Here is a 12,837-nt window from a genome sequence, read left to right on the forward strand (position 1 = left end):
CACTGTGTTTTTGCGGCGACTCTTACAGGATCGCAGAAAAGTATACGCCATCTTAGAAGGAGAAGGAATCGAGATACCCAGATATGCAGTTTTGGACAGAGACTCGCCGGATCCTAAGCGTAAGTAGCAATTTAAGTACGTCACTACTTTAGGACTAGGACTTCGCTGCATGAAACTGATTTTTATTATGCTAAGTATTAAGACATTGTAAATGTTAGCGTCAGGTATCCTAAATTATCTCAGCAATAATTACAAAACTCATGAAAGATTTGTTTGGTGGACTGGTTATTCATGGCATCGACTTCATTTCTATTGGTAGTTGCCGTTACACGATTAGTTAACGTTTATAGCAGAGAAAATCGTATCTAAGATGCTTTTTTTAAAACAAACATTTTCATTGTACAGGCAAATTAGACCGATTCAAGCCTCTAAATTTTCCATGTAGATTAGTTTAAACACACTTCAATTCAGTAGTTGTGATTTGTTTATTATTTCTTGTTTGTTTACTTTAAATTTTATAGACTATACAATAAGCTAGCGCAAAAGCAATTTCACTACGCACGGGGTTCGGGAAGCAAACAAGCAACCCTTTGTTGGACCCGGGTACGTCCTTAAACTACGTCCAAAAGAGAGGTACGGGCATTGTGAATGTCATCTCGCTTTGTGTGGTAGGGCACAGGACAGCGGATGTCATTCCAGATCTAGAGCAGAGCCTAACTGGGGAATTCCTCCACCTTACAGATAACCGTAGCCAAATAACACTAGACCCTACTCATAGTGTTGTGTTCCTGCCGGTGAATAAGGTTGCCAGAGCTCAACGAGGAGGAGGGGGGGGGGGGGGTTTGAGGGTCGGCAACGCGCATTCAACTCCTCTGGAGTTGCAGACGTACATAGGCTACGGAGACTGCTTACTATCAGGCGGGCCGTATGCTTGTTTGCCACCGACGTAGTATAAAAAAAAAGCACGTGCCGCACTTTTAGATTCTCCTGTTTAACTATGCGTTTTAGTCCCAAAACAGCTACTTACCATCTACTAAAAAATCACTGCAGACATAGGAAGGCTGCTTGATTTTAGGTATTCTGTGTCGTTAGGTTTCAAGGTATTCCTTAAATTTCTGCGAAGGTTTTTTTAATTGCTCAGTATTGTATTATTGCATAAAGTACCTATAGGATTAAAAGTCAGTTTGCACTATAACCGTGCCAAATGATAACCTTAGGTAACTTCAGACAGAAACCCCTAATTTTAAAGTCGGTTTTACTATTGCGTGTACCGGAAAATACCGGCAGACTCCGTCGCATACCTGCACTTGAGTGAGCCGCAAAATTACCTTAAACTACCGGGTCTTTATTAATCTGGTTTTAGGATGTCTAGCCACAAGTACAATCAAGGCCATATCAATAGGTATTTTTAATATATTTAAACCTTATTAAATATATTTAAAATGGGTCACTCACGTATTTTAAGTCGACCCGTTTTTGATATATTTAATATCTTACATCAGTGTCTCACGGAAGTTTTGTTAGGTATTTCCCTAATACCTACTTTACAAAACGTAATGTTCAACCGTATCTGTTCATAGTTATATTTCTTTGTGTATACCTATTGAACTATAGACCATAGAGAAGACCGAACAGTTAAACATACAACAACTTAAACTAACACCTAACTAACTGTTAGCCTATTTAAATTTACAAATCTTTATCTCCATACCATTTTTCCTGTGTGTGTGATTTTACACAATAATTCATCATTCGTTTCTCTCTTTTTGAGACCTACCTCTTTGACGTCTCTGTCATTAATTTCTCTTATAATTTTTTGTCACAGATCATGAGTTAGTGGAGTCAGAAGACCACGTGGAAGTGAACGGAGTGGTGTTCAACAAGCCTTTCGTGGAGAAGCCAGTTTCGGCCGAGGATCACAATATCTACATTTACTACCCCACGTCCGCGGGCGGTGGGAGTCAGCGGCTGTTCAGAAAGGTGCCTTTTACTTTGTTAATATAAAGATATAGGTGCGTCTAGACCTGGCGAACGCAGCACGAAGCCGCTTTGAATGCGTCTGTTTGCGAAAGGATCACTCACTGGACATGTGCATTGCGTAAGACATGCAGTGCCAGTTCTGGACACTGATAAGTGAATTGAAGTGAATTGACTTGCGCCAGTTGGAATCTTTAAAGAAATCATTACTTTGGAATGTGCAAACTATAGTCTGTTAAGCCATTTCCGTCAGTACAAAAACGGTGAATTCAAAAAAAGTTGGCCCAAAGGGTTATCGTCCCATAGAAAATTTGAATTTCGCGCCTTTTCTTCTGACATAGTTGTTTGACAGAATGACAGACTATAGTACCTGACATAATTTTACAAAGAGGGCAAACAACAGATGTTTACATTTAATCCCTGCCGGGCTAGCACATGATAGGCGCGAGAGCCCTCTTTAATTAACATAATTAGAAAAAGACGGGTAGTCTATCTCGCCGAGAGATACTCTCGCGCCAATGATGTGCTAGGCCTACAGACAGATTAATAATGATAGCATGACGTCACGAAATATTATTCGTCAATGACAATCTCTATGAGATGATGTAGTTTTATATATGTGCATAAATTTTGTTATGACACACTTCAGTCCTTTAACCCTGTCATGGCCTGTCATTCTTTACAATTGATTTCTTCTTTCAGATTGGAAGTCGTAGCAGCATTTATTCACCAGAGTCTAGAGTACGGAAGACTGGATCTTTTATCTACGAAGATTTTATGCCTACTGATGGTACGTATGCGTAGTTTATCTTTTATCAAACACTTTGATCAAATTTTCAAATAATCGCACTGTTTCGGCAACACTTGAGATTATTGCGTAAAGCTGAAACACTCAAAATTATCTTTAAGCCATTTGTTTTTCAGAATGTTTATCGTATAAGGTACTCAACCCAATATTCTATGTTACATGGAATTGTTTGATGATATAAATAATGATATATTCCTAATGATTCAATTCAATTCAATTCAATTCAATAATTTTAATTCAGAAAATAAATTCCATACATTAAAATACAATATAAATTAAGATAAAAATTAAAATTAAAATTATAATTAAATATGTTAGTGACAATGGGTAAATCCTTAAGAACTATGTTAGTAATAAATTGGCCTAATCAAAAAAAAATATATATTATTTCCCCGCTGTGGTATGGAGCTGCATCCATCGCCTAAGTATCGGGGAGTCCCACCTCTCGGCCAGCGTTTGTAGGATGGTGTTCGTGGAGCCGCGCACACGTTTCATCATCGAGGCGGCCCGCTTCCTGATAACGGCATAAAAGCCATCAATTTGCCGCTCCGCAAACATCACGGATATATACCTTCCAATATTAGGACTAAAGAATTTTATTCACGCATAGATCTGATACATCTTTTGTGCCATGTTTTATACATTTCCCCGTCATCCCAATGTACGAGTATGTTATAAAATATACGCAGACTTATCAAATTCTGATATTAATCTTTATTACATCCATCAAAATTTTTATTTATTTCATTATCAACATATGCTACCGCGGCCGGGTAAAACGTCCCACTTTCTCGCTTGCCATAAGGACGAGATTTGCTTGTATCTTTATATGAATAACCTGTCAAGGCATCCTTATGGCAACCGACAAAGTAGAACGTTTTTTCCCGCCGCGGTTACATATTTTAGTGACTTCAATATTATTGAAAAGCGCAATCAAATTTTATTTTGCATTAGAATAGGGAGTATTACTACAATTTTCTGCCACCAGAGTGCAGCACTAGCACCTATCGTAAACCATAGAATAACTTGTACATACTGTACTTTACACTGTTTTTAACAAGTTTTCACAGATAATAAAATATGACATTGATGCGTCAAGGCGGTTTGTTTACAAAAGGCCTACCGGGTAACGCAAAAATCGAAATTTAGTTATCTGCCTCTTCATCGCTCGAATATGCAAGAGTGATAGAGAGGTTAGATAACGAAATTTCGATTTTCTTGTTTCGCGGTAGAGCCTCAGATTGTGATGGATTGTGGTAGTGGCGCCCTCTACGCAGAGTTTCGCGTAACATTTCCTATTAGGTACTAAAAATACTAAAATTAGTCCCTTTTACATCTCAATAGGCACCGATGTAAAAGTATACACAGTGGGCCCAGACTACGCGCACGCAGAAGCCCGCAAGAGTCCCGCCCTCGACGGCAAAGTAGAGCGCGATTCCGAAGGAAAGGAGATCCGCTACCCCGTCATTCTGTCCAATCAGGAGAAGCTTATCTCGAGGAAAGTCTGCCTGGCGTTCAAGCAAACCGTTTGTGGATTTGATTTGTTAAGGTGAGTGATCAAGAAATAAGAAATCCTTTTGTAACGTATAGCTGGAAAGTATGGAGATCGCTATCCCGCAATTCTTTCTAATCAGGAGAAGCTAACCTCGAGGAGTCTGTCTAGCGTTCGAACTGTCTGTGGATATGATTTGTTACGGTGAGTGAATATTAATGTTAGGTAGGTGTAGGATTTTTTTCATTTTTTGAAGTTCGAAATTGAGCTGATAAGGCAAAAGAGAGATGTTTCAGTTGCGTAGTAAAGTCCCCTCTAGTTTTAGGTTTTAAAAAGGCATACATTCCTGTTTTTGTTACTCCTGCATGAACACCACGGTGTCCGGGGCCTTATGTCCGAAATTAAATTATGTTTGGGAATGACTTATAAATAAGTAATCGAAGTCAAAAGGCATTAGGATTCCCACAAGGAATTGTTCTAGGACCGATTTTATAAATCATAAATCATTTATTCGTTGCAGCCATGGTGTTACAGATGTTCTTAGAATTAAGTAAGTACAATCACGGACCCTACTAGGGCGTAGCAACATTTATACCTACATATAGGTAAGAGAGAAACATTTCTTTTAAATCCCAACGTCACAAAAAAATAATTAACATATCGCAGCACTTCTCACTATACTTTTATCTCCTCAGAGCGAACGGCAAATCATTCGTGTGCGACGTGAACGGGTTTTCGTTCGTGAAAAACTCGAACAAGTACTACGATGACTGCGCGAAGATCCTCGGCAACATGATCCTGCGCGAGTTGGCGCCCACGCTGCACATCCCGTGGTCCGTGCCGTTCCAGCTGGACGACCCGCCCATAGTGCCCACTACGTTTGGGAAGATGATGGAGTTGAGGTACGTTTAACTTTGTTTGGTAGAATTTATTTTCTACCCACTATTTTCTAAGTTGATCTGTTAAGTAGGTACGTGCACAATAAAGAATATTTACTTACTTACTTACTTACGTAGTCTACAACTACAACGCCGCATTATTAAGCGTTTACGACGATCTCGACCACACCGTATGTAGGCAATTTTACTTGTAAAATGCACAGTCCTAAGCACCAATGGTAAAGTTGCCGTCGAAGCTGCACACTGCGCTGCATACATACGCGCGAGGCAATTTCCTCGGATGCCGCTCTGTGGGTCCACGCCTATTTACACTCTATTGACACAATATCATATAGAAAAAAAAAATATTCTCAGATAATTAATACAGTCCATATTTGTTAGTATCAACTTACAACCTATGTTACATTACAGTACAATAAATTACATAAATGAAATTAGGTTGCTGGTAGGTTGCACTTTAGATTGCTGATTATTTTGGCCGATCTACCGATAAATTGTCCCAAAATACCATAATCAAACCACTCTGCTATCATTTTTAAGATCCCGATGGTGCTCCCGCGTATACGGTGTACCACTGATGCATTCTTTTTGCGCATAAAAATCATCTACATGTGCATCCGCAAACATGCCAGAAGCACCACAGTATCGCGAGAGCCTCAACAGGGCCCTGAAAACGTTGTTATACTGGACCCTCAGAGAGTCAAAGGATTTCTGTTTTAAATTAGCCCACAGGCCACTAGTATAAAAACATTGGCAAAACGCACGGAAAAAAGGAATTTTGACCTCCGTGCTACACTTAGCGAACCTGTGCGCCAACATACCGCCACGACCGGATATAGTCATCATCGCATTCCGCCATTTGTACTCTCGTTTTATAAATTTGTGCAATAAAGTTTAAATAAATAAATATCGTAACAATTATGAATAAAAAAAATATATATATAAAGAACAAAAAACCCGACTGCACACTAAAAAGATGAAAACAAGCCCCACAATAATCGCAGGCGGGGACCAACTTGACCGCCACCAACGAAAATACCTACCTAAGTAAGATTCTGCTAAAAAGTGAACTTAACAACCAACAACCAAAATGATTATAAGTAACCCTCTGTTGGTCCCCACCTGCGATACTTACCATCAGCAACAATATTATTATAGTTACCCCCAAAAAAACATCCTATGACACTCAAGACGAATCTAACGATACCTCATACATCAAAATCTATCAAGCCGTTTTGGTAACAGGAGACCACAAAGAAACAGACATACATACATACTTACACTGGAAAAACATTACCCTCCTCCCTTTGGCAGTCGGGTAAAAACGTGTCAAATTGTAGGTACACTAGATTCATCTGTTAATCGGCTTTCGAACACTGTACCAGTTTTACATACAGTAGAAAATCTGCGTTATATGAACGGAGAACATCTTCGTTACGACGACGCGTGGCTTGATTCGTATTGTCATGTAATTAAAGGTTAAGTTTTTACAAACCTACGCGTCATCGTTTATGAAACGAACTATAACGCGTTTCAAAACAACATTCATTTTTTCTTTCTAATAATTTTGGACGAAAATGAGGTCGAAACGCTGAAGGAAATTAGCCGTATTTTAATTAACTATCCATAATAATATTATTTTCAGATGCGTAGTGGCCGTCATTCGTCATGGCGACAGAACGCCCAAACAGAAGATGAAAGTTGAAGTACGACACCCAAGGTTAGTGTTAGCAGTTAGGAGATAAGATATGTAACGATTTCTTCGACATGTAATGTGATTGCAAGATAGATAAGTCTAATAGAATAATCTATACGTCTAAGACAGACTTCTTAGATCCTTAATTCAGACGGAGTCGACTTTCGACCTTTTCTGTGTGAATATGATTCTGTACGTGACTTTAAGTAAAATATCATTTGGGATGCGGATGAAAGGCTAAAACTTCATGCTCTAAACATACCTTTTATTAAAGCTTTGCCGTTTTAATTTTCACAGATATAGCCAAAGCAAAGCACAAATAAATATTAACCAAAACAGTTTGATATTAGACCAATACAAATGCCATGCAAGCCTTAGTTCCTATTCTTTTCAGGTTCTTCGAAATCTTCGAAAAATACTCCGGTTTCAAGCGCGGGCACGTCAAACTAAAGAAGCCAAAGCAACTGCAAGAGATTCTGGACATAGCGCGTGCGCTGTTAGCCGACATACACACGCGGCACGCCGACCCCGAGATCGAGGAGAAACAGGGAAAGTTGGAACAGCTCAAGAGCGTGCTCGAGATGTAAATACCTTTTTTCTCTTTTTAACTTGTAAATGCTAGGAGACTCATATCCTAATATTGTAGTGGATTTTTAATGCAACAACATGGTATTCCATACAGTCTTTGTCAATATAAATTTTGTCAATAAATATGTAATTTACATTACATCAATAAATTATGAGTATACAAGAAGTGCTCGTTTAAAGATATAAGATATACTATGATATTCTATTTTACTTACTTAAGATAGAGCTTATTTAAAAAGAATATTTCTTGAAATACTGTACTAGTGCGTACAAATAACTCTGACATCGGCATGATTTTGTATCGCGTCGATAGGGAAACGTGCACGTTGGAGGGTCTGCCATTTTCTGGCCTGAATTGGAAACAAACATGTACATCGACACTTCACGCCAAAGCAAGTGCTGCCATCTACGGTTCTCGTACGTTCTCTTGTAAGCTACATTGGAAGCATAAACGTCACATGTACACCTCGCGCCAAAAATCTGACGTCTCCTTTGCTGCCGCCTACAGTTTATGCACCTATAAGCTATAGATTTTAAAATACAACTAGGTACCAACGTAGAATGTTGTATGTCCCCAGGTACGGGCACTTCTCCGGCATAAACCGCAAGGTGCAAATGAAGTACCAGCCCCGCGGCCGGCCGCGCGGCTCCAGCTCCGACGACGGTAACGCGCCCCCGCTACACGGTCTGCACATATTTACACACTTTACTGTATTACTTTACCTTCCCGCCATTACTGTGTCGAGACTGACCGAGATATTACATTCAGATAAGGTTTATTTGGTCGTATGGTTGAAAAGAAGTTGGTCATCTTTACATCGAGACACATTTACTTTACACGTGGGGTTTGTATTTCTGTTATATGCGCACGTATATGTAAAGACGATGAACTTTTTTTTACGCTTTTAGGCTATATCAATTACAGACAAATTAATGTACAGTCAAGTGTGAAAATATGGGTGCACACAATTTATTTTATAATATGTCCCATACCTCGTAATTCGTCGACTTAAGAGCTATGGGACATGTTTTTCAGCAACTTGTGTGCACCCATATTTTTATTTTACACTTGAATTCACATTTTTTTAAATTCATAAAATTAAAAACCAGCCAGGAGCATTGTGTATTTATGTGTACCATCTCTTCAGTGACCACATTTATCAACTGTTATATGCAGTTCATAGTAGTAAAGCTTGAAAATTCGTTGATGTAGTTTACACTATACTTCGATTAATTAGCGGCTAGCTCTATTTGCAAAAGTTGCTTACGCTGGTAACGCTAAAAGAAGTATTCAGCGTATAGTGGTGGTTTTAATTGTACATTAGTATGAAGATAAGTGGGCTTGAAGTAAGCTTGTTATTTAATTGTCCAATAATAATACATTAGTTATTTGAATCAAAGTGGCCCACTCATTTTTGTTCACGTCGTTAAATATAGTGATAAATTAGCTTAGTTAGCTTAGCTTTGCTAAAGAAAAAAATATACAAGGTTTTGCACTGTAAACGCACATCGAACTTCGTACATATCACTGCAAGCGTAAAATATAGTTCATTATAAATACCACATTCAATAGTGAATCCGAATCAATAGTGTTTGCACTGTAAAACCTATGTTAGCCAGTAGCGATCTAATAAGGTTATCTTAGAAACTAAAATGGTCATAACTTACAGTAGAGGGCGCCGGCGAGCCGTCCCTGGTGCTGATCCTCAAGTGGGGCGGCGAGCTGACTCCGGCGGGCCGCATCCAGGCCGAGGAGCTGGGCCGCATGTTCCGCTGCATGTACCCTGGAGGCCAGGGCCGGCACATACCTGGTTGGTATTGCAGACGACACTATAGGACTATTCTTAGACTAGAATGTTCTTGTCAACTTTTCAGTTAGGAAAAATAATATATTCTGTATGAGCCCTATGTTTTAACTCTTTTATTATTATTTATGTATTCTATGTAAGTGACTGTACCTGACGGTACAGAATATATTATTTTTCCTAACTGAAAAGTTGTTTCTCTACGTCACATGGCGACCTTGCCAATGCAGCCTTGTTTCATCAACCTACACATATTTTAGATCCGCCCTTCGACCTCGTTTTCTAATCATGTCTAGAAAGACAGGAATTGGGGTGTCCATGCACAATTTTATTTAAACCGATTAGCCTCTTGCAAATACAATGTCTAGAGGTAGCTAATCCCCTGTTGAACATGTTTCAGATTCAAGTTAACTTACAAGTTTCAAGATACGTACTTTACAAAACTATTTCAATCTCTTGAAACATCCTCGCTCTCGTTTAAGGTGAAGGCGGCACCCAAGGCCTAGGGCTCCTGCGTCTCCACTCCACATTCCGGCACGACCTGAAAATATACGCGTCAGACGAAGGGCGAGTCCAGATGACCGCCGCGGCGTTCGCGAAGGGACTGTTGGCGCTGGAAGGAGAACTGACGCCTATTCTAGTGCAGATGGTTAAGTCTGCCAACACAAATGGGCTGCTGGATAATGATTGTGATTCGTCGAAGGTGCAGAATATGTAAGTAGACACTAACTCAAGACACAAAACATTACCCTGTCAGGCCTGTCACCAGACCGGTACCCTTGATCCCTTTATAATGTTTGTCGCTTTCTTTTTCCAATGCAAGTTTCTAATGTAGTTTCGGTATCGTTTCTAGTGGCGCTTAGATCTTATGAAATTTACGTTTCTGCACATGAAATGGACCAATTCGCTGTTGAGATAATTTACGAAAGGCTATTTTAAATAATTAATTTTTACATAGGGTCAGGGATTGTGTGATTTACTACATAATCATCCTGTTTTTGTAACAATTTTATACTGAAAACACTAAAATGTCAGATCGGTCAGCCAAATTGGGGCAATCTGCCTATTTATTAAATCATATCTATAACCGCAATAGCGAATTTATTTTATTACTTTTATTCGAAACTTCGGTAAATAAAGGTAATAAAATAAATTCGTTATAAATGTGATATGTGTTCAAAACGCGAAAGTTTTAAATGTTATAATCTGTCTATTTAGTATCTGGGATATAAAAACAAAGTATAAGTATAGAGAAGTCTAAAGAAAGGTACTTGATTTAGTAAAGGGACACTTTGCGAGTGCTTATGCAATCCGTTTGTTAATTCCAGGGCCAAAGCGCGTCTCCACGAAGCCATGCAAGTGGACCGCGAGTTCACCGAGCAGGACCGTCAGCGCATCAACCCCTGCGAGAGCCTCAGCATCAGCGCCGCCATGGACTTCGTCAAGAACCCGGTGCGCTGCTGCGCGCACGTGCACACGCTCATTCAGCAGCTCGTGCACATCGTGCTGGTCAAGAAGGACGACCCCAAGACTAAAGGTGACCCAGCCATGCGTGCCAAGACTTCACTCTTCACTCACTAGGGCAGGCAGTGCGTACCAGAGATCTTTAACGTAATTGACTCGAGTGGGTGTTCAGCACCGACATTCATCTTCCTCTCGTTGTCCCGGCATTTTGCCACAACTCATGGGAGCTTGGGGTCCTCTTGGCAACTAATCCCAAGAATTGGCGTAGGCACTAGTTTTTACGAAGGCGACTGCCATCTGACCCTCCAACCCAGAGGGAAACTAGGTCATATTGGGATTAGTCTGGTTTCCTCACGATGTTGTCCTTCACCGAAAAGCGGCTGGTAAATACCAAATGATTATCGTACATAAATTCCAAAAAACTCATTGGAACGAGCCCGTGTTTGAACCCGCGACCTCCGGATTGCAAGTCGCACGCTCTTACCGCTAGGCCACCAGGACTGCACAAGAAGATCTGCAGGAAAAGTGTCGTTAGTCGTTACTAATTGTACTCGTTTCTCATTCGCTTTTTTTCGTAAAGGCGTCTTACCAGTTTGTAAATTATACAATTTATCAGAAGTTTTTGTTTATACAACTTCGGTGGCAAACAAGGATATGGCCCGCCTGATGGTAAGCAGTTTCCGTAGCCTTTATACGTCGGCAACTCCAAAGAAGTAACATTCGCGTTGTCGACCCTAACACTCCGCACCCTCGTTGAGCTCTGGCAACCTTACTCACTGGCAGGAACACAACACTGTGAGTAGGGTCTAGTGGCTGTGGCTGTGGTTTTCTGTAAGGTTGAGGTACTTCCCCAGTTGGGCTCTGCTCTAGATCTGGAATGATATCTGCTGTGCTGTGCCCTACCATACAAAGCGTGATGACAGTGATTTTGGACGTAGTTTAAGGACATACCCGGGTCACGGTTTACTAACGATCGATTTTTTAAATATTACATTTCCTTTCAGACACTATCCTCTACCACGGTGAGACGTGGGAGCTGATGGGCCGCCGCTGGGGCAAGATCGAAAAAGACTTCTGCACAAAGAATAAGACTTATGACATCTCGAAGATCCCGGACATCTATGACTGCATCAAATACGATCTTCAGCATAATCAACATGCACTGCAGTTTGACTTGGCCGAGGAGCTGTACATGTATGCTAAGTACTTGGCGGACATTGTTATACCGCAGGTGAGCACTATACAAACACATGGCGTACGACATCTCGAAGATGCCGGACATCTACGACTGCATTAAATACGATCTTCAGCATAATCAGCAAGCACAGCAGTTTGACTTGGCTGAGGAGCTGTATATATACGCCTAGTGTTTGGCGGACATTGTTATATCGCAGGTGTATGAAAGATCATGGACAAAGGTGAAGAAAAACTTTTGTCGTATAAAACGGCATGTTTTAACCTCCCAACACCTACCATATAAAAATTTTGGAAGGGAAATTTAGACCTAGTCGTTTAGTAAATTGAATCGAACTTCTCTTGTTCGAGAAATTAGAGAGAGTGCAATTTTATTTGATTGAAGTTTTTTTAAATGTCATTGAGATGCTATAGCAATGTACAACGGTCTTTACGAGCTCAACTATTGTAGACACACGGCTAAATCATAGTCGGGAATGAGGTGGTATCAGTTCTTATACGAGTATGTTATTATCGGCAATCACAATAAATTGAATTGATAACCACCTTCTTTTGGTTTTTTAAGTCGGTAAAAATATAGACAATATTTGCTTGTTCGCCAGTCTGATCACATACAGGGGATTTCTCAAAATGACCAAAAGATGCACACAAAACTACTACAAAATGCGGTCACTACAATACATGCTTGGTTTTCAGGAATATGGACTAACGATGCAAGAAAAGCTCACGATTGGACAAGGTATTTGTACGCCGTTGCTCAAAAAGATTCGCGCGGACCTGCAACGGAACATAGAGGAGTCCGGCGAGGAGACCGTCAATAGGCTCAACCCGAGGTAACATTAAATGTTAACTTTGTATTCATTTAGTACTCGTATGGTGGAACGCATTTGTTACTGGTGAGAGATGACTTCAAT

The 12,837-nt window shown here is 40.1% G+C and overlaps 1 protein-coding gene across 14 annotated transcripts in view; it reads left to right on the forward strand.

Moving 5' to 3' along the window:
• Nucleotides 1-12,837, forward strand: part of LOC133521539 (inositol hexakisphosphate and diphosphoinositol-pentakisphosphate kinase) — a 43,771-nt gene that overhangs the window by 8,418 nt on the left and 22,516 nt on the right. For 10 of the 14 annotated variants that reach the window (XR_009799912.1, XM_061856553.1, XM_061856562.1 and 7 more), the window contains exons 4-16: nt 29-119; nt 1,826-1,980; nt 2,680-2,767; nt 4,130-4,334; nt 4,973-5,179; nt 6,822-6,896; nt 7,267-7,455; nt 8,039-8,145; nt 9,131-9,271; nt 9,748-9,979; nt 10,594-10,802; nt 11,734-11,960; nt 12,620-12,756. Coding sequence is in view for 13 of the 14 variants with exons in the window: in XM_061856553.1 (XP_061712537.1) it covers nt 29-119; nt 1,826-1,980; nt 2,680-2,767; nt 4,130-4,334; nt 4,973-5,179; nt 6,822-6,896; nt 7,267-7,455; nt 8,039-8,145; nt 9,131-9,271; nt 9,748-9,979; nt 10,594-10,802; nt 11,734-11,960; nt 12,620-12,756 (2,063 nt within the window). In the remaining variant the exon portion in view is untranslated. The remainder of the gene's footprint in view (nt 1-28; nt 120-1,825; nt 1,981-2,679; nt 2,768-4,129; nt 4,335-4,972; nt 5,180-6,821; nt 6,897-7,266; nt 7,456-8,038; nt 8,146-9,130; nt 9,272-9,747; nt 9,980-10,593; nt 10,803-11,733; nt 11,961-12,619; nt 12,757-12,837) is intronic. The other 4 variants (XM_061856555.1, XM_061856557.1, XM_061856550.1 and 1 more) reach the window with 3 other exon arrangements.

Source organism: Cydia pomonella, chromosome 9, assembly GCF_033807575.1.
Source record: "Cydia pomonella isolate Wapato2018A chromosome 9, ilCydPomo1, whole genome shotgun sequence".
In the NCBI taxonomy this organism is placed as follows: Eukaryota; Metazoa; Arthropoda; class Insecta; order Lepidoptera; family Tortricidae; genus Cydia; species Cydia pomonella.